The 25,926-nt window shown below is 53.3% G+C and overlaps 1 protein-coding gene across 4 annotated transcripts; it reads left to right on the top strand.

Annotated features, from left to right (window-relative positions):
* Positions 1 to 76: 76 nt before the first annotated feature.
* Ssc5d (scavenger receptor cysteine rich family member with 5 domains) lies at positions 77 to 19,491 on the top strand. 4 transcript variants are annotated; one of them, XM_075941638.1, is made up of 14 exons: positions 77 to 959; positions 1,476 to 1,502; positions 1,766 to 2,074; positions 2,347 to 2,460; positions 2,677 to 2,790; positions 3,120 to 3,428; positions 3,942 to 4,259; positions 4,691 to 4,849; positions 7,015 to 7,332; positions 10,226 to 10,789; positions 10,875 to 11,189; positions 11,383 to 11,553; positions 16,681 to 16,845; positions 18,045 to 19,491. In XM_075941638.1, exons 1-14 carry the CDS (start codon positions 935 to 937, stop codon positions 19,421 to 19,423), a joined length of 4,287 nt encoding a protein of 1,428 aa, XP_075797753.1. In that variant the 5' UTR covers positions 77 to 934; the 3' UTR covers positions 19,424 to 19,491. The 4 variants fall into 4 exon arrangements, with proteins under 4 accessions (XP_075797753.1, XP_075797763.1, XP_075797744.1 ...); XM_075941648.1 differs by having other exon boundaries at positions 77 to 2,074; positions 10,226 to 10,406; positions 10,596 to 10,789; XM_075941629.1 differs by having other exon boundaries at positions 77 to 2,074.
* Positions 19,492 to 25,926: the final 6,435 nt, after the last annotated feature.

Raw genomic sequence — 25,926 nt, 5'->3', positions numbered from 1 at the left:
TTCCGTCTGGCTCCTCCTCTCCAAAGTTGACGTTAATTGCTCGGGAAGGGGCGGTGCAACAGTGCTCTGGGAGAAGGAGAGGCAGAGGCAGTGAGCTCACAGCGGCTGCCGGCTGCCGGGGCCCCTGCCAGGCCTTCTGAGTCATGCTCCCCATTACCACATTTTTCCCCCTCGCAGCTGCCTGGTGTGTGTGTGTGTGTGTGTGTGTGTGTGTGTGTGTGTGTGTGTGTGTGGACAACCCCTCCAGACTGAAGCCTTGACCCCTTGGTCACCCTACCCTCCATACCTTTGTTCTGGGAACTAGTAAGTTCAGACACTCCTTCCTCAGATAGGGACTAGAAGCTTCCCATGCAGATTTAACAGAGTGGGTATCAAATGGAGAGAGGTTTTTTGTTTGTTTCTTTGTTTTCAGTTTCTTAATCTAGGAAGTCCCTCCTAGTGTCTGGCTGCAGGCCTTCTTGCTACTGCAGGATTCCCCTCAAATCTGTCCACTTCCAGCCACACTTCCTTGGCCGGATAACAAGAGGAGGCAGGAGGGTGTGCCCTCAGCCTTGTCCCCCCCCCAGAACCCAGGCAGTCCTGTCCCTTCCCAGAGCTGCCGTCCCCATAAGCATCTCTGAGCACGTGGCCCTCTGGAGCCTGGCTGGCCGCCTCGCTCCAGTGTGGGTGTCTGCACTTGAACACCTCCCTTCTGCCTGCCCACCGCCCCCCCCTCAGCCTCAGCTGCGGCCAGCCCCCTCCCCCTCCTGTCCCCTGCTGCCTCCTTGCAGCCGCTCTCCCTCCTGGCAAAGCCTTCAGCCCAGCCTGCTCCTAGCTGTCCAGGGCGCCTCAGCAGCCGGCTTCCCTCCCTCCTTCCCTCCCTGGCTGCCTCCTCCTCCTTTCTCCTACCCTCCTTCCCCCTTCACCCCCATCCCCTGTCCTGGACTCTGCAAACATGAGGGTCTTGGCCTGCCTCCTTGGTGAGTGACCCATTCCTGGGGGGTGGGTACCTTAGGGACCTGGACTTTCACCTCTGACCCTTTAGCTTGTCCAATTTAGGGACTCAGGCTTCAGGGAGCCATTTCTGGCCCTTGGTGCTCGGGGATAGCCTGACATCTGGCTGGCCACCCTAACCCTCAGGTACCCAGTCTTTAGCACGTCCTGCCTAGCACCCCAAGTGACCTGCCCTCTGTTGCACTGGCATTCTTACTGCAGGGGGTGAGGGGGTGGGGGTATCACTCCCTACCATTCAATCTGGTCCCCAGCCCTGTCTTCAAGAGTCAGGCATCTATCTGGGGCCCCACCCGCCCCAGGGACCTGTAACTTATCCCAGCCTCCACCCAAAGTCCATTCTAGCCATGGGGTTTCTGACTCAGAGGAATCTGAATGCCAGGGGATCCGTTTGCGACTGAACTTAAGCTGGGAGCCTGCACTGGGGAAAGGACCCCTCCCCTTTGACTCACCCTTCACTCTGTCCCCTCCAACCTCCTTTGCAGCACTACTGGTGGGGACCCAGGCTATTGGTAAGTGTCCTGATTCTCCAATGGGCCTCACCCAGCTCCAAGGCTCCTGTTGTCACTCTCCTGCTGGTCCCTGCTACCCTGATTACACTCTGACCTTCCACACAGCCCTCAGTATCTCTAAGGCACTCCACTCATTGTATCAGGAGTCTGGGTCCAGAGTCCGGTCTCCGGGGTAGCTGGCTTCCTGATGGTACCTTACTCTCCCCTAACCCCCAGACCACAGTTCTCCTGTCTGGAGTCACAGCTTTTGCTTCACCCCTCAGAGCGACTACGCCTGGCTGATGGCCCTCATGGCTGTGCAGGACGCCTGGAGGTCTGGTACAGCGGGCGCTGGGGCACTGTGTGTGATGACGGATGGGACCTTCGGGATGCTGCGGTGGCCTGCCGAGTGTTGGGCTGCGGAGGGGCGCTGGCCGCCCCTGGGGGTGCCTTCTTCGGGGAGGGCACTGGACCTGTGTGGCTCAGTGAGCTGGCCTGTCGGGGCAGTGAGGGACAGCTGGGTATCTGTCCCCACCGGGGCTGGAAGGCCCATATCTGTTCTCACGAGGAGGACGCAGGCGTCGTCTGTGTAGGTAAAGGACTCAAACTCCTCTCATGTTGATGGCCCCGGGAACCCCCAAGTCCTTAGTTCCTGTAGATCTGAGCTGTCTAGAAGCTGAGAGGTGCCTACTTATCCCCCATAAGGCCAGGTGCCCCATCTCAGGACCCCCCCCCAGCTTACAATCACTTATTTCTGAGCCCTAGGGAATTCAAGCATCCAGGTGGTTCTTCTGTCCCAAGGATCAAATGACCTCTCTACTCCTTACCCCATGGCCATCCTCACAACTCCCGTGCTCTCCCAAAGGTCAGCGTGCAGCTACCTCTAGAGAAGATTCAACATCCCTACTGGATGGGGATCCGTGGCCACCTCTGTCTGGGGAGCTGAGCCAGAGCTCAGAGGAGCCCCCAGTGACTCATGGTGAGCACAAAGGACTAGGCCTCCTGTCCCGCAACCTGGTCTGTCTCAGCTATGGGGGAAGGTCATCTTGCTGCAGATGTTTTTCTAGTGTCCTGCATGACCCAGGAGTCCTCCACACTTCAGACCCTCAGCGAGAGAGTCCTAGACAAGTGCCAAGGAGTCAGGAAGGATGAATAGCTCAGACCCTGACCTCCGGGTCATGTGTCGCTTTCCCAGCTCCCCAACCAGCAGCAAGCTCCCAGAATGGCCCTCGCAAGAAGAACCCCCGACCACCCAAGCAGGCCAAGTCCACCCGGGCCCCTGTACTGACAAATGGAGCTTCCCGCCAAGGTAACCTCCAGATCTCCCTGGTTTCCCTCACTGATCTGGGTGCCAGGAGCTTCCCAGATTTTCTTCTGCCTGTGGCCCTCCAAGGAGGCCAGTGTTCACAGTGTTCTCCCTCAGGATTCAGGCAGGGCTGGCCACGCCCTCTAACTGATCCTTCCCTTATGAGACCCAGGGGTCCTGCCAACGGCGGTTCTCTTTTTAGAATGAGCCAGTCGGCAGACAAACTTGAGTCCCCTGCCCTTTCTGGGCTTCAGTTTCCCCAGGTGGAGGAACAAGAGGCTGATATTAGACCTAACCTCTTACGGTCTCCCTTCTCTGTCTGTATCCCCCAGAGCGACTGCGCTTGGTCTCAGGTCCCCACGGATGCGCTGGCCGCCTGGAAGTCTGGCACGGTGGACGCTGGGGCACTGTGTGTGATGATGGATGGGACCTCCGAGATGCAGCAGTGGCCTGTCGGGAGCTGGGATGTGGGGGGGCGCTGGCCGCCCCTGGGGGTGCCAGATTCGGACCTGGTGCAGGACCCGTGTGGATGGACGACGTGGGGTGTGGAGGGGGAGAGCAGGCTCTCCGGGACTGTCCCCGGAGCCCCTGGGGCCGGAGCAACTGTGACCACACTGAGGATGCAGGGCTGGTCTGCACTGGTATGCGGGATGGGTGGGGGGCACAGATTACCCCCTCTCCTCTTCAGTTCTCAGGTCCCAGCCCCTCCCTCCCCCCGGGAAGCAGTAAAAGGCCTGGCCTCAAGGCTGTCTCTCTGCACATTCTCTGGAGAAATGGGAGAGTCAGATTTGAAGCTTGGGTTTAGTCTACCAAGCTTCAGCATTCGGGGAGCAATGAGGCTAGAAACCCGGACAAAGGGCTAGGGGTTATGAAAAGGCACTTGAGAGCTCCCTCCTCCATTCCCTCTCTTCCTTCTTCTACTGCCCCTCCTCCCCCTCCTCCACATTCTTGTTCCCTGTTGGCACAACTCAGTACCTATTCACCCATCCTGATTCCTCACTGGTCTAACTCCGTACCTGCGCACCCATGCTGGACTCCTACAGAACATTAACATAGTCCTCGCGAACTCATTCTAGTTTTCCCCTCTGGTATAACATCTGCAGCTCCTCATCCATTCTAAGTTCTTGTCACCCTATCCCCTGTCCTATATCCAGGTCCTGCACCCAGGCTGCGACTTGCTGATGGTCCCCATGGCTGCGCGGGCCGCCTGGAGGTTTGGCATGGGGGTCGCTGGGGATCAGTGTGTGACGATGCCTGGGATCTTCGTGATGCTGCTGTGGCCTGCAGGGAGCTGGGCTGTGGGGGCGCGTTGGCCGCCCCAGGGGGCGCCTTCTTTGGGGAAGGGGCTGGACCCATTGTCCTGGATGATCTCAGATGTCGGGGGAATGAGACAGCCTTGCGATTCTGCCCTTCGAGGTCCTGGGGCCAGCATGACTGTCACCATCGGGAGGATGCTGGGGCTGTGTGTGATGGTAAGGGCCTGTGAGTGACATCAGTGAGGAAGGAGGGGACAGTGGGTGTGTGGCCACCTGGAGTGGATGGGAAAGAATGTTGTCCCTGCTCATGCTGCATTTCCTGTGTGTGGATTTCCCTCTTTCCCCATCTTACATTATGTGAAACCTTGGTTGGAGTTAACTAGGAGTAGCTTGGTCTCCCTCACAGACACTGGATATTGTTTGACGGGATGAACCCAACTTCCTTGCTCCTAGTTCAAGCCAGTCTTGCCTGCTTAGGGGTGCTTCCCCTCTCCTCTCTGGCCTCTAATCTCCCTCCACATTGTGCTCCCCCTACCCTCTTATTTCTGCCCACTTCTTGCTGTGGGTTGGAGACCTGGAGGCCCTGGGCGTCGTCTGTATAGGTGGCAGCCCTGGAGGTAATACTAATGTCTTCTTCCTCGACCTAGGCATGCCGCTAGGCGATGTGCAGCCCACAGCCCCCACAGTCGACAGCAACACCTCAGCACCCCGGCTTCTGTCTACCTCAGTGAGCCAGACCCCAGGCCCAGTAGGCAGTCGGCCTCCTGCCTCTCCCACTGACCCTCCAGAGCCTGGGCCTGAAGCTGGTGAGTCCCTCTCTGCCCTGGCTGTGTGCGAGACTGTCCCCTGCCCCTGCTCACTAGGACACATACTGGCTGACACCCTAAAATCCAGGGCTGTGTTTGCATATGGGTCCTGCCTTCTGTAGCTGCCTTGAGCAGGGCAGAAGGGGAGGACGAGAGTCCCATCACAAGCTTCTGGGTTCTCATGCCCTGGAGTGGAACTGTCACAGTGTCCTCTGGCTTGCTCCAAGTAACAGCACAGCCTAAGAATTGTTTTCACATGATGAGGACTAGGGAGATGGCTCAGTGGGTAAAGTACTTCCTATGCAAGCATGAGGACCCGGGTTCAGATCCCAGCACCGGAGGAAAAAGCTTGGTGTGGCAGTGCACACCTGTAGTTCAGGGCTGGAAGAGCAGAGACAGAAGGGCCCTTGGGGCTTGCTCTAACTCCAGTGTGTGTGTGTTGGGGGAGAGACAGGAGGGCCCCTGGGGCTTGCTCTAACTCCAGTGTGTGTACGTGTGTGTGTGTGTGTGTGTGTGTGTGTGTGAGAGAGAGAGAGAGAGAGAGAGAGAGAGAGAGAGAGAGAGAGAGGAGGGCCCCTGGGGCTTGCTCTAACTCGTGTGTGTGTGTGTGTGTGTGTGTGTGAGAGAGAGAGAGAGAGAGAGAGAGAGAGAGACAGACAGACAGACAGGAGGGCCCCTGGGGCTTGCTCTAACTCCAGTGAGGGGAGGGGGAGTCAGGGAGTGAGGGAGGGATGACAGGAAGACCCTCCCCTGAGCTTGCTCTAACTCCAGCAGGGACGGGGAGACAGGAGGGACCCTGGAGTTGCTGCCCAGTAAGTTGAGTTAGATCAGTGAGCCACAGGGTGGGTGAGACTCTGCCTGAAACAATGACTTAGGGAATGATGTCAGCCTCTGGCATCCACACGAATGCACATCTATCATCCACACAAACACCCAGGAAATCCTCTAGAGCTGGAAAGATGGTTCAGTGGGTGAAGGCGCTGGCTGCAGCCTGACAACCCAAATTTTACCCCAGGACTCACTTTGTGGAAGGAGAGCATTAGCTCTCACAGATTTTCCTGACCACATACATGTGGTGGCACACACACACGTGCACACACACACACACACACACGTGCACACACACACACACACATAAGTAAATGAATGTAATATTTAAAAAACTCTAAAAAAGTAAAATAATTCCCTTGGTTCAGTGGGCACAGTGGTGTACTTGTGCAGTTCCAGCACTCGAGAGGCTGAGGCAGGAGGATTATGAGTTTGAGGCCAGCATGGGCTGCACTGTGCATTTCAGATAACGTCGCAAAGATCAACACCATCTTTTGTTTACCTATCCATCCGTACACTAAGGAACACCTTTGCAGAGATCAACGCTGTGTTCTGTTTACCTGTCTGTACACTAAGGAACACCTCTGCAAGGATTGACACTGTCTTCTGTTTACCTGTCTGTACACTAAGGAACACCTCTGCAGATATCGACACTGTCTTCTGTTTACCTGTCTGTACACTAAGGAACACCTTTGCAGAGATCGACACTGTCTTCTGTTTACCTGTCTGTACACTAAGGAACACCTCTGCAAGGATTGACACTGTCTTCTGTTTACCTGTCTGTACACTAAGGAACACCTCTGCAAGGATTGACACTGTCTTCTGTTTACCTGTCTGTACACTAAGGAACACCTCTGCAAGGATCGACATTGTCTTCTGTTTACCTGTCTGTACACTAAGGAAAACCTTTGCTTTACTATAAATAATACGACCATTTCTGTCAAGTGCACGGTAATATAGTCTTTCAGTTTTCTAAGATTATGTTTATCTCTGTGTGTGAACGTGTGTCATGATGCACACACAGAGGTCCCAGAGATCAGACTCTCAGTGTGGTCAGGCTTTGTGGCAGGTACCTTTGCCCACTGAGACATCCCTTTCAATGTATTTGGGTATATTCCTCACAGTGGGGTTTCTGTATCATATGGTAATTCTATATTTAGCTTTCTGAGGAGTCACCCAGCCAGGCCTGACTGTGGCCAATGCAGAAGAGAACTTGATCCACACTGCTGTCTGGACAGAAGCCTATCTGGAAAGGAAGTTGGAAGGCAGACAGACGAAGGTTTAGATGCCAGAGGGGCTCTCCAACCCTAACTCTTGGCTTTCCCCCTCTGTTTCAGGGTCTCCCCAGCTGCGCCTGGTGGCTGGTCCCAGCAGGTGCTCTGGCCGGCTGGAGGTATGGCATGATGGACGCTGGGGGACAGTTTGTGATGACGGCTGGGACATGAGAGACTCGGCCGTAGTCTGCCGGGAGCTGGGCTGTGGGGGGCCTCGGCAACCAGACCCTGCAGCAGGCCGCTTCGGTTGGGGCGCGGGCCCCATCTGGCTGGATGACGTAGGTTGTGTGGGGACGGAGGCTTCGCTGTCAGAATGCCCTGCTGCTTCCTGGGGGAAGCACAACTGTGCCCACAATGAGGATGTCGGGGTCACCTGCACTGGTGAGGACACACTAGCCATCTTCTGGTGCCACACGGGCTTCCTAGAGGAAGGAAGGGACACTAAGGGTAGTGCTAACCTAAACGAGTGCTTACTAGGTCCGAGCCCTGGAGTGGGTAATTTAGCTCATATAACCTCATTCAAATTGCCTAAGTCTAGTGGGGCAGTGGTGTCTCACGCCTTTAATCCTAGCGCTTGGAAGGCAGAGACAGGTAGATCTCAGTGAGTTTGAGTCCAGCTTGGTCTACAAAGTTCCAGGACAGCAAGGGTTGTTACACAGAGAAACCCTTTCTGAACACATACACACACACACATACACACACACACATACACACACACACACACACACACACACACACACACACACACACACACTGCCTAAGTCTGGGCAGAGTAAGAGCTAGTTAAAATCAATGTTGCAGTATGTTTCCCCCATTTTTAGGACTCTGGTCTCTGACACCGACCTAGGAGCTGGGTGTGCAAATGGAATGGACATAGTGTATGGGTCCTTAAGAGGCTCAGTTCTCACGGAGAGAAAGAACACAAACAAGCTATTGCAAATCAGTGTGGCAAGGTAGAGTTTGGGAGGCTCTGAGACCAGCCTGAGGTCCATCCTTTGCTAAAGGGACTCCCAGACATGAGAGGCCGTCAGCTCAGGGTCGTGTTTCCGCAGCGTGAAGATGCGGGTTGAGTTCAGCAAGGGGAAAGGGACAGAGCAGAGATCAGATGAGTCCCAGTGGGATGAAGCAGACCGTGCTGAGCTCTCCCAGAACATGTGTGACAACATGCAAGGATGGCCAAGCAGACATGTGGTCTTAGCTTGATGTCTAGCCTTTTTCTTTGTAGGGTCTTGACACATAGATGCAGCTGAACATGTACATGGCTGTTCAGAAGTTACATTGTCCTTATAGACTAACATAGCACAAGTCAAGTCCCCCCAAACACAAAGAGTTTCTTACTCTTTTTGAAGATTATTTATTTTTATGTGCATTGCTGTCCTGTCTGCATGTGTGTTTGTGTAAGCATGTCAGGTCTCCTGGAACTGGAGTTACACACAGTTGTGAGCTGCCATGTGGGTGCTGGGAATTGAACCTGGGTCCCCAGGAAGAGCAGCCTGTGCTCTTAACTGCTGAACCGTCTCTCCAGTCCTCTACCCCAACAAAGAATTTCTTACCAGGCAAGAACATTCCAAGGACTTAGAAGTCATCTTTCTGAAGCCAGGGAAAATGTACCCAGGCTTGTGTTGGGCATGGCTCACCGTAGAGTGTCTGTGTGGCCTAACCAGAAAGATATACCATAGGTAATGGCGACTCAAAGGATGACGTCATCAGCTCTGCCCCTCTCTGCTGGAACAGCCACAGAGAATCAGAAACAGGGACGTGGCCTGGTGGGCATCGGGCCACTCTCGAGGCTGATGAACATGAAGGAAAAGGCAGGGCAGTAGGGCATGCCTATAACACTGTCATTTGAAAGGCTGAGGCAAGAGCGTTCTTAGGAGTTTAGGGCTAACCTGGGCTATAGAAACACTGTCATAAAAAAAGAACAAACGACAACAACGAAACCAGGGCTAAGTGGTTAAGAGCACTGGCTGCTTTTGTAGAGAACCGACCAGGTTAGATTCCCAGCACCCGCATGGCAGCCCTCTAACTACAGTTCTGGGGGGATCTGTTGCTGTCTCCTGGCCCCTACAGGCACTGAACACACATGGTACACAGATATACATGTAGGCAAAACATTCACATAAAATAAAAGTAAATCTTTGTGGGGCCAGGCTTGATGGTGAAGATCTGTAATCCCAGCTACTGGAGAGCCTGAGGTAGGAGGATCTTAAGTTCAAGGCCAGCCTGGGCTACAGAGTGAGCTAAGCAGTTGTTATGCTAGTAAGATATGAAGCCTTTAGGGCAGTGGTTCACAACCTGTAGGTCCCGACCCTGTGGCTGTGTGTGTGTGTCCAATGACCCTTTCACAGAGGTCGCCTAAGACCATTGGAAATATCAGATGTCTACATTATGATTGATAACAGCAAAATTATTGCTACCCTTATGAAGTAGCAACAAAAATAATTATGGCTGGGGGTGTCCACAACATGAGGAACTGTATTAAAGGGTTGCAACATTAGAAAGGTTGAGAACCACTACCTTAGGGTATGCGCCTGGGAGGGGAATACCTGTCCTAAGTAGCTCTGACTGTGTGAGATAGAATCTTAAGGTTGTTTTCATTTGCATATCAGACTCTAATGACAGCCCCAGTCCACTGGTAACACAGGTGGCCTTTGATGGATCACACAGCGAAACCCAAAGCTAAGAAAGGGGGAAAGGGACATTGTTAGGGATGAGGTAGAGAGAGGAGAGAGTGGATGGAGAGAGTAATTTAGTATAGACATGCTTGGAATTGCCAGAGAACAAACATACTTAGTATAGATTGCTAGCTGGGAGGTGACACACACCTTTAATTCCAGCACTCGGGAGGCAGAGGCAGGCAGATCTCTGAGAAACCCTGTCTCGAGAAACCTCTGTGTGTGTGTGTGTGTGTGTGTGTGTGTGTGTGTGTGTTATTTGTTTTCATATGTATGGGTAGTTTGCCTGAAAGTACATCTGTGCACCACATGTGTACCTGGAGCCCTCAGAAGCCAGAAGAGGGCTTCAGATTCTGAGCCTGGAGTTACAGACAGTTGTGAGCCACCACGTGGGTGCAAAGACTCAAACCCAGGTCTTCTGGAAGAGCAGCAAATGCTCTTAACCACTGAGCCACATCTCTAGCCCAGCACACTTTTTCATTTTTATTTTTTTAAGTGAAAAGAGGGCTGAGGACATGGGCTAGAGGTTAGTGGTAGAATCCCATGAGTCCTCCATTATGGTTTCTACATCTTCTCTTTCTTCCCTCCCTGCCTCCTAGGGACCCCTGGCCTGGATACTATCTCAGACCCCTTCAGCTGGAGCTGGCTCCCTGGGCTGGGGAGAGATCAGGATGCCTGGCTTCCAGGAGAGCTGGCCACCAAGCCCTCTGCTGATCTCACCTCCAGTGTGCTAGAGAAGACCACAAAGGCTCCAGGGAAAGCGCCCAAGAGCACTAAGAAGTGGGTGACTAAAAATGCAAAGCGGCCAACTACTCCGCCCCCTGGGATGCCAACCACTAGACGCTCCAGGGTCCCAGGCACCCCAAGCACCCTAAATATAACCCCACGTACCTCCGAGTTACCTAAAAGACTGACCACTGAGGCTCCCCACAGACAGATGTCACATACCCCTGTAAAACTGACCCCCAGGGTCCCCTGGGAGTGGACCTCAGAGACTGTAACATCACTGTACACTCAAGACCCCCAAGAAGTGACCTCTGAGGCCACCATCACACAGACCCCTCAAGCCTCCTTGGAGCCATCTGGTGAGAGTCCAGAAGGTTCGCTGGAGTCCTCCCGATATCCAGCCCCCACCCCATCTGCTGGAGTCCCTACGCCATCAGGTGAGCAGCAGAGGGTGAAAGGGATTGGGAACAGCAACGAGGCCAAGCCCTTACCTCCTAACCCGAGGGTGTCCCATGCCCCCAGGTCCCTTCCGGGTTCGTCTGGCTGATGGGCCTAACAGGTGTGCTGGCCGGCTAGAGGTGTGGCATGCTGGACAGTGGGGGACGGTCTGTGATGACAGCTGGGACCTTCGGGATGCCACAGTGGCCTGCTGGGAACTGGGCTGTGGAAAGGTCCGGCCCCGAGTAGGCAAAACCCACTATGGTCCTGGGACCGGGCCCATCTGGCTGGATGACATGGGCTGTAAGGGGAGTGAGACCTCACTGAGCGACTGCCCCTCGGGGACGTGGGGGAAGCACAACTGTGACCACGAGGAAGACGTGGTGCTCTCCTGCACCGGTACAGGGGACCGTGAGGGAGGCTGAGGGGAGGGAGTCAGAGTGGGACTGGATGACAGCGTCATCTAAGGAACTGGCCAGAGTGGGGTCAGGGTGCGGACATGTAAGGGTCGCTGCAGGAGACCGGAAGGAAAGAGTGGTGGCAAGGACCTCAGATAGCGGAAGGAGACACATGCTACCTAGTCTCTCCCCAGGGTATACAGGTGACGATGATTATCCCTCCTGGACTTGGGACCCCACTTCAGGAGAGGACCTGACCAAAGGAACCACTACGGCAGCACGGCCTGGACGGACTCTTTCCTGGGCGGCTACCACTAGGAACCCGGAAGTCCCCTCTTCAGGAACACAGAGGCGGCCAGACACAGGTGAGGGCCTTGGCCGGGAACTTGTGTGGGTGCGAATGCCATGCTCTGCCTCCACCATGGAGTCCCAGGACTCAAACTCACATTGTTTGGCTTGGCAGAAAGTACTTTTGCTCCCTGGGCGGTATGAACCACTCTGTTTGTTTTTCCAGCCAGTGTCATGTATTCCCAGACTGGTCTTGAACTTGCTATGTAACTGAGATTTGCCTTGAGCGCCTGGTCCTTCTGCCTTCCCTTCCTAAGTGAGGACATTACAAATGGGTGCCACATGGTCACCCATAAAGATCTTTCTTTTTTTTTGAGGTTGAATGTTTATTCAGGGGGTTATGGAGGAGGAAGGGTGAAGGGGGGGACAGAGAGAGAGGGAGAGGGAGAGAGAGAGAGAGAGAGAGAGAGAGAGAGAGAGAGAGAAGAGGAGAAAGAGACAGAGAAGGGGGAAGCAGAGAAGTGGGGAGAGAGGCAGAAGCGAAGCTGCCTCTCCGAGAGGAAGATGGAAAAGAGCCATAAAGATCTTTCTAACTGAGGTGGCCGAGGCCTCCAAGGCCCTGCAGGCTTTCCTTGGACCTATCCAGACATCATAAACATGTCCTGTGCTTGGGCTTGACTATATTCATCTTCTCCAGAGTAGAAAGAGGCAGCGGTTGGCTTTGAGAGGTCAGAGGGCATCAGCCAGTCAGAGGGCATCGACCAGTCCTGAGCGACCAGGAAGTGGCTGACCTCAAACTGAGTATCTGTGGAAATGACCCAGAATCCTCAGCTCAGGGTTACCATGGCAGCTTCCTACCCCAGCTCCTGGGAAAGTGAGCAGAGTCCTACGGAGTCTGGCAGTCTGGCAGGCCAGCCACACACTGTCCTTGTCAGCTGTAGCTCAGACACAGGCAGGGATCCCTGGGGCATGAGTTCTGTCCCCTGCCCTTCCCAGCCTGTCCAGCAGGCTCTCTGTCCCTCGACTGCTCCATGGCTCTGTCTCGCTATTGTCTGCATCCTTCCATCTCTGCTGCCAGCACGGGGATCCAGAGACACCCTGGTCCCGAGCTGCCTCCCCATGTGTTCTCTCCTCACCTCCCACCCAGCTGTCTTCCTCATGGGCACTTCCTAAGACCTCCGTGACGTGTGTGTGTGTGTGTGTGATCAAACCTGTGTCCTGGAAGGGCAGCCAGTGTTCATAACCACTGAGCCATCTCTCCAGCCTCTCCTCCCACTTTTTTCTTTTTGTGTCTTCTTCCTTCCTTCTACAAAAAAAAAAAAAAGATTTATTTATTTTTATTTCATCAGTGCTCTGTCCGCATGTATGTCTGTGTGAGGGTGCCAGAGACCCTGGAAATGGAGTTGCAGACAGTCATGAGCTGCCCTGTGGTGCTGGCTGAGACAACAGTTAACAGTGCTCTTAGCGGCTGAGCCATGTCTCCAGCGCTGTGTGTTCCCTTCAGTTTCCCCCCTCACCCAGGTTCTCACTAGTTTGTTTTTCCTTTCTTCTTTTCTTTTGTTGTCCCAGCTGGCCCAGAGCGCCTGCCTGTTCTCCCTGCCTCCACCTCCCCAGCCCTGGGATCACAGGCATGCCGCACCATGCCAGTCACTCTCCGTGGTTCCTATCACTTCCTCTCTTCTTGCTGTCCTGGGCTTCCCCTCCATTGTCCTTCCGTGCCCTCTCCTTTGATCTCTTCCGTAGTTCGCTCCTTTGCCTTTCATGTCTCACTTCTATTTCCTTTTTAAGAAATTCTTGTTCCATTGATCAATTGTGTGTGTGTGCATACATGAGTATGCTCCAGCCCATGTGCCACCGTGCATGCGTGTGTGTGTGTGTGTAAGAGCACAACTTGCAGGAGCCAGTCCTCTCCTACCACGTGGGTTCCAGGTACCCAACCAGAGTTCCCTGCATGTTGCCATCTTCACCCGGTGAGCCCTCTCATCTGCCCACTCGTGTTTTCTACTCCAGGTCCCTTCCCTTCCTTTCGTTTTCTCTCGCCTTCCTTCCATTCCTCCTTCACTCTTCTCCCCCACTCTTTTGATATGCTGTTTTATAGCCCAGGCTGGGATTTCCTGTGTAGCTGAGGCTGGCCTCGAGTCCCTGTCTGCACCTCTCTCCCGGATGCTGGCACTCCAGGCACAGCGCACCACATATACCTATCTTCCTTTCGGTCAGCTCCTGCCATGTTCTGAGTCACGTTTTCTGTTCTTTGGTTTCACTATTTCTGTCCTGTCCCCTGCCTTTCCCACCACCGGTTCCGTTTCCCTCGGTCTCCTTCATTTCACTTTCTCCACTTTGGACTGTTAGCAATGCCTGCCCCGGTTTGTGTATCTCTCCGCCTGTCACTGCTGGGACGATCAGCCCATATCCCTTCCCGAGCGCAGAATGCACAGTTAGGCTTGGCGGGGCAGGCACCCGCTGCTCTGCCTGGCACCTCGTTGCATCACAGGAGTGCTGCGCATTTTGATTGGCCACCAGGATCCAGCGTTGCCACCTGTAGAGTCGAGCAAGGGAGCAGGCTCAGGGATTTGTGACTAGGACCCTGCAGTATCTCATGTTGGGATTAGGGTTGACCATTGCGATGCTGGGACCGGAAATGATCTCCTAGAGACCCTGATTTTCAATCAGGTGCAGCCGGAATTTCAGAACCTTTGTTCTGTGCAATAAGGGCGGTTTCCCTGTCCCTCAGCGCCCCCTTGTGGAGGAATTGATCACATGCGAGGCACCCGTCGCTGTAGAGGCTGCTAGTCCCTGAGGCAGGTTTGGCAGGGGTGGGGAGACGGGGTCCCTCGGGTCAGCTCCCTGTAGCAAGGCTTAGGAGAAGGTAAGGGGTATGTGTATGGCCAGGATGGGACTCTGTTTCAAATAGTTTGCATGTGTCTTATGTATGCGTTTACGTGTGTGGCATGCTTATGTGTGTCCCTGCAATGTATGGACAGTGTGTGAAGGCCAGAGGACAATTTCTGATGTCATTCTGCAGGCACTGTCTAAGCCTCATTTTTGTGAGACAGAGTCTTTCAGTGGTCTGGAGCTCAGGTCTGAGAAGCCTGAGAGATCCTCCTGCCTTAGTTTCCCCAGCACTGGAATCACAAGAGGAACCAAATGCCTAGCACTGGAACTCGCTCTGTAGCCCAGGCTGGCCTTGAACTCAGATTTACCTGCTTCTGCCTCCCAGAGTGATGGGATTAAAGGTGTGTGCTGCCACCACCCGGCGCTTTTTATTTTCTTTAAACGTGTGTTCTGGGGTTCACACGCAGTTCCTTGTGTGTGCAAAGCAAGCACCCTACAAATAGAGATATCGCCAGTGCTTCTTGGCTTGCTTTTGAGACCATCTTACTCCACAGCCCAGCCTGGCTTGGACTCTCAGTGGTAGGATTGCAGGCAGGCAGCGCGATGCGTTGGGGTGATGCGTGTTGTCTTTCAAAGGACAAGTCTGGGGTCTGATTCACTCAGCAGACACCAGTCTGGACTCCACGGGAACTGGAGTGAATTGTGTGACGTCATGTCCCAAGCCGATGTGCAGAAAGCACTTGAACTCACCTATGACAGGAAGCATTGCTGGCAGGGTGCTGTATGGCAGACCCATAGGCGCGCAGGTTCCTGAGGTTGGAATGGTGGTTATAGTAGAGAAATCAAGAAAAAGTCTCCTAGAAATGTGATATTATCCAGCAGCAGAGGAGAGCAGGGAGGGAATTATTTTTAATTAATTTGGAGTGTGCCGTGACACAGCTGTGGAGCTTGGAGGACTACTTGCATGAGTTGGTTTTCTACTTCTACCGTATCGGCTCTGGGGATCCAACTCCAGTCATCGGGCACACAGCAAGCGTCTCTACCCACTGAGCCATCTGTCTCCTCACTGACCCCAGGAAGGGGCTTCTCAGAGGACCAAAGGCCTTTGGGAGAAAACTTGCATAGTCACGGGACTAGGATTTTTTTTTAAGATTTATTTTATGTCTGGATAGTGGTGGCAACGCCTTTGATCCCAGCGCTCGTGAGACAGAGGCAGGTAGATCTCTGAATTTGAGGCTAGCCTGGTCTACACAGTGAGTTCCAAGATAGTCAGAACTACACAGAGAAACCATGTCTCAAAAAATCAAATATATATATATATATATATATATATATATGGCTGGATGGTGGCACACTTAATCCTAGCACGCCAGAGGCAGAGACAGGTGGATCTCTGTGAGCTTGAAGCAAACTTGGCCTCCATAGCAAGTCCAGAATAGTCAGTCAGAGATACATAAAAGACCCTGTCTCAAAAAACTTAGCTTATTTGTGCACATACCTACACACACACACACACACACACACACACACACACACACACACAAATGCAGTCCCAATGAGACCAGAAGAGGACATCGATCTGAAGCTGGAGTTCCAGGCAGTTGTGAACTGCCTGAAGTGTGTGCCGGGAACCCAGCTTGGGTCCTCCGCGAGAGCAATAGATGCTCTCAGTCACCAAAGCCATCCCTCTTGCTCCAAGAAGTGCCTACATTCATCTCTCTGGCGGTAATGACATCACCACAGATCCAGAGGCTTAAACAACACACACTCATTATTCTTGGTCTTCTGTAGGTCAGAATGCATGGGTCTCACTGAGCCAAGATCAGGGTATTGGCTGGGCTGGTTCCTATGGGAGACTCCGCCCTCTCAACTTTTCTAGACGCAGTTCCTCCCATCTCCAAAGCCAGTACTGTGTCTTTCTCTGGCCTTAGCTATGTGTTTATTTTTTTCTTGTTCACTTCAGCCTGGAAATGTTTCTGTATTCTAAGGATTTATAAAATTGGGGAATTTGGTTTTTCTTCTTATTGCTTATTTATATTCATCCATTTATCTATTTACATTTATTTATGTTTGTACATGTGTGTGTATGTGTGTATGGCTCAAAAGAAAAAAAAAGGAATTGTTTGGGGCAGCACGAAAGTCCAGCTATTGTGAGGGTTTGTACCCAAGGCCAGGAGGCTCGGGGAATGGAAGTAATGCTTGTGTTTCCTCTGTGAGGAATTTCATCAGTTTCTGCTTTCAGCCAAGAGCAATTCTGACTGGTGGCCTAGGTGACACACGTTGTTGAGGAGGCTGTGATCGGGGCTGTGGTAATTTGCGGGGGAGATGAAGGTAGAAGGAGAGACCCAACTCTCTTCCTCACACCTGTGCAGATGGCCAGGGCGGTTATGAAGTCTCCTGGACGTGGGATACACCTTCACGGAGGGGTCTGTCCCGAGGGACCCCCACCACGATCAAACCCCGACCCACTGTCACCAGCGCCACCAGCAAGAGTCCAGGCCACCCCTTTCCAGCTCCGAGGGCCCGTGCAGGCACAGGTGAGGCCTGGGGAGCTTGTGTTGTGGGGTGCAGAGATGGGCTTCAAGTTCCCAGGGGTAACCCAATTCTTACCTCAGGAAGACCCGACAGAGGGCTAGCCTACAGCAAGGAGTCATTAGCTAGAGTAGAGACGATCCTGAGAGAATTCTGCCAACCAGTGCACAGTGATAGCTAAAGACATTAGGGTTGCAGACAATTATTAGGACACCTAAGAACTGGTCTACCCATCATTGGTCTACCCTATGACAGATAATACCTTCCTTCCTTCTTTCCTTCCTTCCTTCCTTCCTTCCTTCCTTCCTTCCCTCCCTCCCTTGCTCCCTCCCTCCCTCCCTCCTTCCTTCCTTCTTCTCTTTCTTTGTTCTGTTTCCCCTTTTCTTTTTGGTTTTTTGAGATAAGGTTTCTCTGTATAACAGTCCTGGCTGGCACCCACTTTGTAGACCAGACTGACCTCGAACTCACAGAGATCTACCTGCTTCTGCTGGGATTAAAGGCGTGTGGTACCACACCTCACTAGGTCCTTCTTCTTTTTTTATTTTTTTATTTTTCTAGAGAGGGTTTCTCCGTGGCTTTTGTTTCCTGTCCTGGAACTAGCTCTTTGTAGACCAGGCTGGCCTCTAACTCACAGAGATCCGCCTGCCTCTGCTGGGATTAAAGGCGTGCACCACCACCGCCCGGCTTAGGTCCTTCTTTTTGTTTAGTCTAGGCCCCCAGGCCATGGGATAATCAGGGTAGTTCTTCCCTTCTTAGTAAAATTCTGGAAACACTCACAGACATATCAACAGAGCTGTGTCCCCTAGGTGAATCCAAACCCAGTCAACTCGACAGTGGAAGTAAATTATCACATAGAGTCACACTGTGGGTGTCTCCTAGGTATCTTACTGTCTTTCTGCATCCCAAAGCGTATCCATCTTTCTGGTCCCTGGGACTTGTCTTCAAACTCTCCGCTATCTTCCAGAGTTCCTCCCTACTTGTATCCATGTACTTTCCCCTCAGAGACCACCAGGTGGCGGCAGGAACCTCACAGGAGGAGAAGAGGGGGGCACTAGGGCCTGGTGAAGTCTGCCGGTGACCCATGATGTCACGAAGATCTTTGCCTTCCCATTGGTCAGCTCCTCAAGGGGCGTTGCGGGACACGGTGGATAGGGCAAACTGACCTCAGACTGACCTGCCCCTGCCCCCCTGCTTTCTCCTACAGGTTCCCCAAGGAAGCCAAAACCGGAGCGCCGGCTGCTGCGACCAACCCCAGCCAGGACAGCACCCACCACCTTACCCCCAGCTCCTTCCACCTCCCCAGCGCCTTCTGGCTCACTGCTGACCTCTGGCTCCGGGCCACAGCTCATCCCAGACTCAGCCACAGAGCCGGAGAGGACCACAGGCCCTCCCCAAACATCTCCACCCACTCCGGGACTGTCCTCTTTGACAGCCTCTGACTCTGCTTTGTCCACTTCTGATGCCAGTTTGCTTCCCACTGGGATCCCACAGCACTCCCAGAGCCCAACACCCACCTCCCTTAAAGGGCTAACCTCTGACTCCTCCGCGCTACCAGAAGGGACCAGCCTTTCCCCTACCTCAGAACTGACCCCAGGATTCAACACAACCCCAGGCTTGGGTGCAACACCCAAAAGAGTCCCAGAAAGTTCTGACTTCTCAGGCATCCCCATGAGCCCCAGGACCCCCACACAGCCTTCCACTGTCCCTCACCCCACCCCAGCCACTCACCCGACCACCACCCCTCAACACACCACTTCTTACCCTACCATGACCCCTGAACACACCACAGACCCTCAGCTTCCCAAGACCCTTCACCCCACCACAACGCCTCAACCTCCCACCAACCCTCATACTTCCTTAACCGCTGCCACCCCTACAAAGTCCCTTCCGTCTTCCCCTGAGACGGGGTTTCCCTCTCTCACTCTGGAGCCAAGGGTCAAGCCTAGCCTACACCCGGAACTGACCTTTGAGGAAGCCCCTCCCACAAGCACATCCGGAAAGCAGAACCTGGAGCCCTCTCCAGCCTCGGAGTCTGACCCCTCCAGGCATTCTCCAGCTCCAAGCATGGACCCACAGTCCACGGAGGTCTTTAAACCGCCCAGAAGCCAGAGTCCCAAATTAACCTCTCCACCTCTCCAGACCTCACACTCACCTCCAGACCCCACTGTGACCTCCGACCCTCACCTCTCCTCTATGGCCCACCCGTTGGACCAACCTCCCCGGGACCGCTTCACTCAAGGGCCAAGCCTTAATGGCAACCCAGAAGCCCTTGGGCCGTGTCTGTCCCCGGTGCCCCCTGTAAGGGTCATGGCTTGTGAGCCACCGGCTTTGGTGGAGCTGGTGGCTGCTGTGAGGGAGGTGGGTGACCAGCTGCAGAAGCTGACTCTGGTCCTGGAACAAGACCGGCAGGAACGTCAAGTCCTGGGGCTGGGCCTAGTCCGCTTGGTAGAGGCTGCCCAGGGCCTGGGGCAGCTGAGCGAGACTGTAAAGAGACTGGCAGAGGTGGCCTGGCCTCCCAGCACCCCTGTGCCCACCACCACCACCACCGAGGAGGAGGAGAGGCCTCTGAGGGGAGATGTGTGACTCTTTCTGAAATTCAGGGTGCTTAAGATGCTCTCAGACAAAAGAAAACCAAAGTATCTACCAACTGAGTGTGGGTGTTGTTACTGGGGGAGCAGGGAACCCTGGGGGGACAGAGTCACAAAGTTGATCCTAACCTGTCAAACTCACACATGCTACGGTCATGGTGATGGAGACGATCCTAGGCACGAAGGCAATAATGGCAGTGACAGCGTTGATGGTGATGATGGGGAATGGAGGTGTTGCTAGAGATTGGGGTGATGGTAATGATGGGGGGTGGTATTGCTAGAGATTGGGGTGATGGTAATGATGGGGGATGGTGGTGTTTCTAGAGATTGGGGTGATAATGGGGTGGTGTTGGTGTTGCTAGAGATTGGGGTGATGTAATGATGGGGGGACGGTGTTGCTAGAGATTGGGGTGATGTAATGATGGGGGGACGGTGTTGCTAGAGATTGGGGTGATGGTGATGATGGGGGATGGTGGTGTTGCTAGAGATTGGGGTGATAATGGGAGGGGTGGTGTTGTTGCTAGAGATTGGGGTGATGTAATGATGGGGGGGTGGTATTGCTAGAGATTGGGGTGATGTGATGATGGGGGATGGTGGTGTTTCTAGAGATTGGGGTGATAATGGGAGGGGTGGTGTTGCTAGAGATTGGGGTGATGTAATGATGGGGGGATGGTGTTGCTAGAGATTGGGGTGATGGTAATTGGTGGGGGATGGTGGTGCTAGAGATTGGGGTGATGGTAGTGATGGGGGATGGTGGTGTTACTAGAGATTGGGGTGATGGTAATGATGGGGGATGGTGGTGTTGCTAGAGATTGGGGTGATGTAATGATGGGGGGATGGTGTTGCTAGAGATTGGGGTGATGGTAATTGGTGGGGGATGGTGGTGCTAGAGATTGGGGTGATGGTAGTGATGGGGGATGGTGGTGTTGCTAGAGATTGGGGTGATGGTAGTGATGGGGGATGGTGGTGTTGCTAGAGACTGGGGTGATGGTAATGATGGGGGATGGTGGTGTTGCTAGAGATTGGGGTGCTTATGATGAAGTGTGACAAAGTGACTGGCGACAAGGGTGGAGTGGTGGTGTTGATGGTGTAGTGACGAGGGTGGTGACGGGTGTTGAGGGTGATGGTGGTACTTGTGAGGGTTCTGATGGTGATGATGCGGGTAGGGATGGCTAAGGTGGTGATAATGGTGACTAGGAATAATGAAGGTGTTGGTAGCAGCGAGCATGATGGTAGCGGTGGGTGACAGAAGACAGTGGTGACGGTAATAGTGGCACCATGGCGATGACATTGATATGCTAGCAATGCTGGTGGTGATCACCATGAGCCCTGACAGTGACGAATCTGTCCAGGCGGGACTTTAAGACCAGAGCACGTGCTCCGTGTCTGGCAGGATATAGCATCAGCGTCACAGAGACTATCGCTGGCTGGGTATGTCTGTGTTAGCAGCACTTCTCAGCCTTCCTAACGCTGCGACGGCCCTTTAATTCAGTTCCTCATGCTGTGATGACCCCCAGCCATGACATCATTCCCATCTCTATCACTGCTGTTATGAACTGTCGTGCAAACATCCAATACACAGGGTGGTCTTAGGTGACCCCCATGAAAGACAACTCAGCGGGTCATGACCCACAGGTTGAGAACCGCTGGTTTAGCGGCTCCACGCCCAGCTGTCATTCCTTCTCCATTAACACTGACGGAGGAGGGTACTGTTACCACAGCTCAGCAGATGGGTCGATGTCCTCGCAGCCTGGACGCCAGGGAGGAGCCCTTGCTAGGGGTAGCACTGAGCCAGCTCCTGAGCCCTGGTCCCCGTTCCCACCTGTAAACGGGGATAATAATAGTGTGTGGCTCATGGGCATGTGGACATGACTGCGTGGTAGCATTGTGTTTCTGAGGGTGCTTAAACTTTCAGGGACACAAGCTGGGGGACTGATCTATCCCCCCTTTGTGCCCCAGGGCAACCCATGCCTGTCTACTCCAGACCCTTCTGAGAGAAGATTTCATGCATGAGCCCAACCCAATGTTCTATTCAGTGTGTCGTGGATGCCCTTGAGCCTCTGTCTGTACCTCTGGAGTGCTGGGATTACAGATGTGCTGGGATTACAGATGTGCTGTATCTGTGCATGGCCGGGCAAGCATTCTGCCAACTGAACTTCATTCCCAGCTCAGGGGCCTTGCTCTTCAGATAGCGTCACATAGCGACATCAGGCCAAGTGGACTTGAGTCAAGGCTTGGCTGTGGTCAGCCTGCGTACCTCTGGAATTTTGGCTCCTTTCTCACAGCCTCAGTTTTGTCCTCTGTAAAATGGGAATGTTAATCAGATCACACTCACGGGGGAGGATTTCCAGTGAGTCAGTTCATGTATGGGCAGAGATGGTATGTGATGATGCCCACTGACCAAGAGTGAGCCCAGGGCTAGTGAGATGGCTCAGTGGGTAGACACTTGCTATATGAGCCTCGATGATCTCAGTTTGATTCCCTGGAACCTAAATAATGGAAGGAGAGAACCAATTACGGTAAGGTGTCCTCTAACCTCCACATATGTCCCCCGTCAAGTTAATGGATTCATGAAAAAAGAGTGATTCCCCCAGACACCAGACACAGCCTGTCTGTGCTGAACAACGTGGTGTGTGTTTGAGACAGAGAGGGAGAGAGAAAGACAGTCAGACAGACAGACAGACAGACACACACACACAGAGTAGTTCAGACTGGCTTCAAAGGCTGAGGTTTGAACCCCATCCCCTCTCTGTCTCCCAAGTCCTCGGATTACAGGCAGGTACCACCTTCTGGAGCGTGGACTCTAGATAAACAACCGGGCAGTCACACTGGACCCTGCAAGGGAGGAGCCTTGATCTGCAGTACAGAAAGGGCTCAGAGCCGTCCAGCTCATCCCCAGTGCGCCACACGGTAGAGCTGGGACCCAAGCAGGGACAAAGACAGACAGTGCCCCTGCTTTGTCCTTGCCCTGGGTTCCCCCGTCTCAGTGACTCGAGCAAGTCCCTTCCTACCCCTGAACCTATCCTCACTGGTCTGTAAACCGAGGACTAGCTTGGAAGATGCCACCCCACCCGGCCCCACCCGCCAGCACTCCAGTTTCTGACCCCTGCAGCCCTGGCCAGGAAACTGGTCCTTCTTCTCTTCCAAGATCATGGCTCAGAGGTCACGGAAGGTGATGGAGCCTGGCGCCCCTGCACTCCTGCAAAGGCCAGCAGGGTCCAGTTACTGGTTTGGGCAGGGAGTAGGATAGTGTCCGGGGGTCTTGATTGATGGGCACTCTGATCCCGCCAACAGGCAGAAGGCACATGCAGGGAACTCTCTGGTCCCCATAGCTCATTAAGCCAGAGACTTAAGTAACTGCTGACAGCTAACCTCGGGAGAGCAATGCTGCCTTCCCCTTCCTGTCCCGGCTCACTGGGGTGTCACAGAGCAGTACCCCAGCTAGGAGGTGGGCCCTAGCTATGTGTCATCTCTCCGAAAGTGCCAGAGAGCCCAGCTTGGGGTGCAGCTTTGGCTTCTTTGCAAACTTGGGGTGTGTGGGTGTGTGATGGGTGTTCTAGCCCAAGGTCTCTCCACCCCCGTTACCTTCTGCCAGCCCCAAACAAGCGGGTACCCAATTACTCAGTCATTCTATCCCTGTTTGGCCGGGCAGCTAAGCCCAAACATCTGGCCCCGGGGCCCTCGGCCAGGATGGGTAACCAACCCCACCCGCTGCTAGCCCTGACCCTCGACACCTCCCTCGGGGGACAGCTGAGCTCCATGTCTGCTTGCCAACTTGCGACAAGCCCAGAACAGTAGCTGCCTAGGACTAGCAAGCTCAGTGGGTGGAGAAAAACTCCAAACTGGAACTCTATTAAACACATTCACACCCCACACACACTCACACACACACCACATATACTTACACACACCATACACACCACATACACACTTACATACACTATGCAGACATACTTACATAACACACTCACACCCTACACATACACACACTCAGATACCTACACCACACACATACATATACACACACCACAATACACACTCACACACACCACATACACACACCATGCATGCACACACACACCACATACACCATGCACACATGCTCTCACACACAACACAATACATTTGACACCCACACAATACACACACACACACACATACACACTCACATACACACGCGCACACACACACACACACACATACCCCCACACCACACACAGCATCCGGCTCTCTGGAAGTTGATCAGGAACAGACGCGAAAGACTTGTCGAATCACAGCCTACATCTTAGCACATCTAGTTAACATTTGTTACCTGGGGCTGTGGTATAGATCAGTTGGTAGAGTGCTTGCCTAGCACACACAGGGCCCTGGGTTCAATCCCCAGCACTGCATGAAGCAGGTGTAGTGGTGTGTGCCTGTAACCTTACCCTCGGGAAATGGAGGCAGGAGGATTAAGAGTTGAAGGTCATCCTTGGCTACTTAAGAAGTCTGAAGTCAGCCTGGCTTACGTGAGACTGACTCAGACAGACGGACAACAAAACAGCAAAATCGTACCTATGAGACTGGGCCTTTGGTCTCTCTGTACTAGTCTCTACACTGTGAGTCTTCAACCTCCTTCCTGGGTAGTGTGCAGTTGCTATTAAAAAGAAAGTTACTGGTACATGGTACACACCTTTAACACCAACACTTGAGAGTCAGGGACAAGGTGGCTCTCTGTGAGCTTGAGGCCGGCTAGGGCTACATAGTGAGACCTTGTCTGAAATAAATAAATAGAGAAAGAGAGGGGGGAGAGAGAGGAAGAAGAAGAAGAAGAAGAAGAAGAAGAAGAAGAAGAAGAAGAAGAAGAAGAAGAAGAAGAAGAAGAAGAAGAAGAGAAAATAGAGAAAGAAAAGAAAGAGAGGGGCAGGGAGGGAGGGAGAGAAAAAGAGAGACAGACAGAAAGAGAGAGAGAGAACCTGGCCTTGAACTCACATAGATCAGCTTGTCTGGCTTCTGTATGGGTGTTTTGCCTGCATATATGTCTGTACTCTACGGGTGTGCCTGATGCCCACGGAGGTCATTAGACATTAGATCCTCTGGAACTGGAGTTATGGGTGGTTGTGAGCTGCCATGTGTGTTCAGGGAACTGAACCCTGGTCCTCTGTGGGATCTTAAGTACTCTTAACTGCTGAGCCACCTCTCCAGCCCCCTGACTGTGAGCATATGATGATAACTGTGCAGTGCTCATCGTAATCTAACCTAAGAACATGCCCGGGCCCCTGAAATGGGAACCCATGGGCCTCAGCAGTCACTGCCACCCCAGCACCCAGCTCCTGCTCCATCAGCTCCATCATGACTGTGGGTGGTCCACTCTGCATGTTTCCTATGAATGGAGTTGCCATCTGTGGTCCCCTGTGACTGCTTCTTTGACTTAGCTTTGATGGCTCAAGGGGTCTCTGACACGCAGGTTGTGTGTCCCGTTTGTTCCTTTATCGTGACCTGGCAGAATCTCATGCACAGGTGGGCCACACTATCTTCACGCATGGGTTCGTCGGATGTTTGCATTGTCCCCATTCTCTGGGGAACGTTGCTATGAAGACATGCGTGCGGCCTTCGTGTGTGTGAGCATACGTGTGTATGTGCGGACGTCAGGAGTCAGTGTCAGATGTCCTCTTTGATTGTTTTTCACTAAAAACCACGATACTTTCATCCATGTAAATAATGAACTTTGGTCATTTTCATCCCATTTCTGTCTCTCAATGCCCCGCTGCCCCGGTTGGGAGTGTCTCCCCAGCTAGTTTTCTTACTTTCATGTTTGTATTTTGTCTCTGCACTGAGTTCACTTATGGTAACTTGCAGCAGCATGGGCAGTTATCAGCAACTGCACTACTGAAGAAAGTGATCCTTGCTCCTCGTTCCCCCTCAGCTGCCTCTAGTGGCGCCTAGGGAGTGGGGCGGGGCTGGTGCTGCAGGGCCCTACCGTGTGCAGCTAAGCACAGCCAAATCACAGCGCTACTCCCCACCCTCCAACTTTTACTTTCTTTCTTCTGCCTCCAGGCCGCCCGAGGCCTGGACAGGGTGATTTAGGGATCCAGCCCTTGTCCCTGGCGTTTTGATCAGTTGCGTTTCTCTGTCAACTACTGCCCATTGCAAAACTCCACCTGAGTCTTTTGAAACAGGGTCTCTCTCTAGCCCTGGAGTTCACCACGGGGTTGGCTCGGGGAACCCCCTGTCTACACCTCTCTGGAATTGCAGGCACCTTCTGGCTGCACTTGGCTGTTTACATGGATACTGGGAACCTGGACTTGGGTCCTCACGCTGGCTGAGCCATCTATCTGATTCTGTGCGGCCCTTGGTCCTGTCCTTGTCTCCCAGGTGTATACCTAGGAGTGGAATTGCTGGCCCGGTGTAGCTCATTGGTGGGAGTTACATATGTGATGTGTGTGTATGTGGGAAGAGGACACACGTGCCACCACGCATGTGTAGAGCTCAGAAGACAACTTACAGGAGTCTCTTCTC

The sequence above is a fragment of the Microtus pennsylvanicus genome, chromosome 1 (genome assembly GCF_037038515.1).
Source record: "Microtus pennsylvanicus isolate mMicPen1 chromosome 1, mMicPen1.hap1, whole genome shotgun sequence".
NCBI lineage: Eukaryota > Metazoa > Chordata > Mammalia > Rodentia > Cricetidae > Microtus > Microtus pennsylvanicus.
The sequence above is the reverse complement of the archived record's forward strand: the minus strand, read 5'-3'. Positions and strand labels throughout refer to the sequence as shown.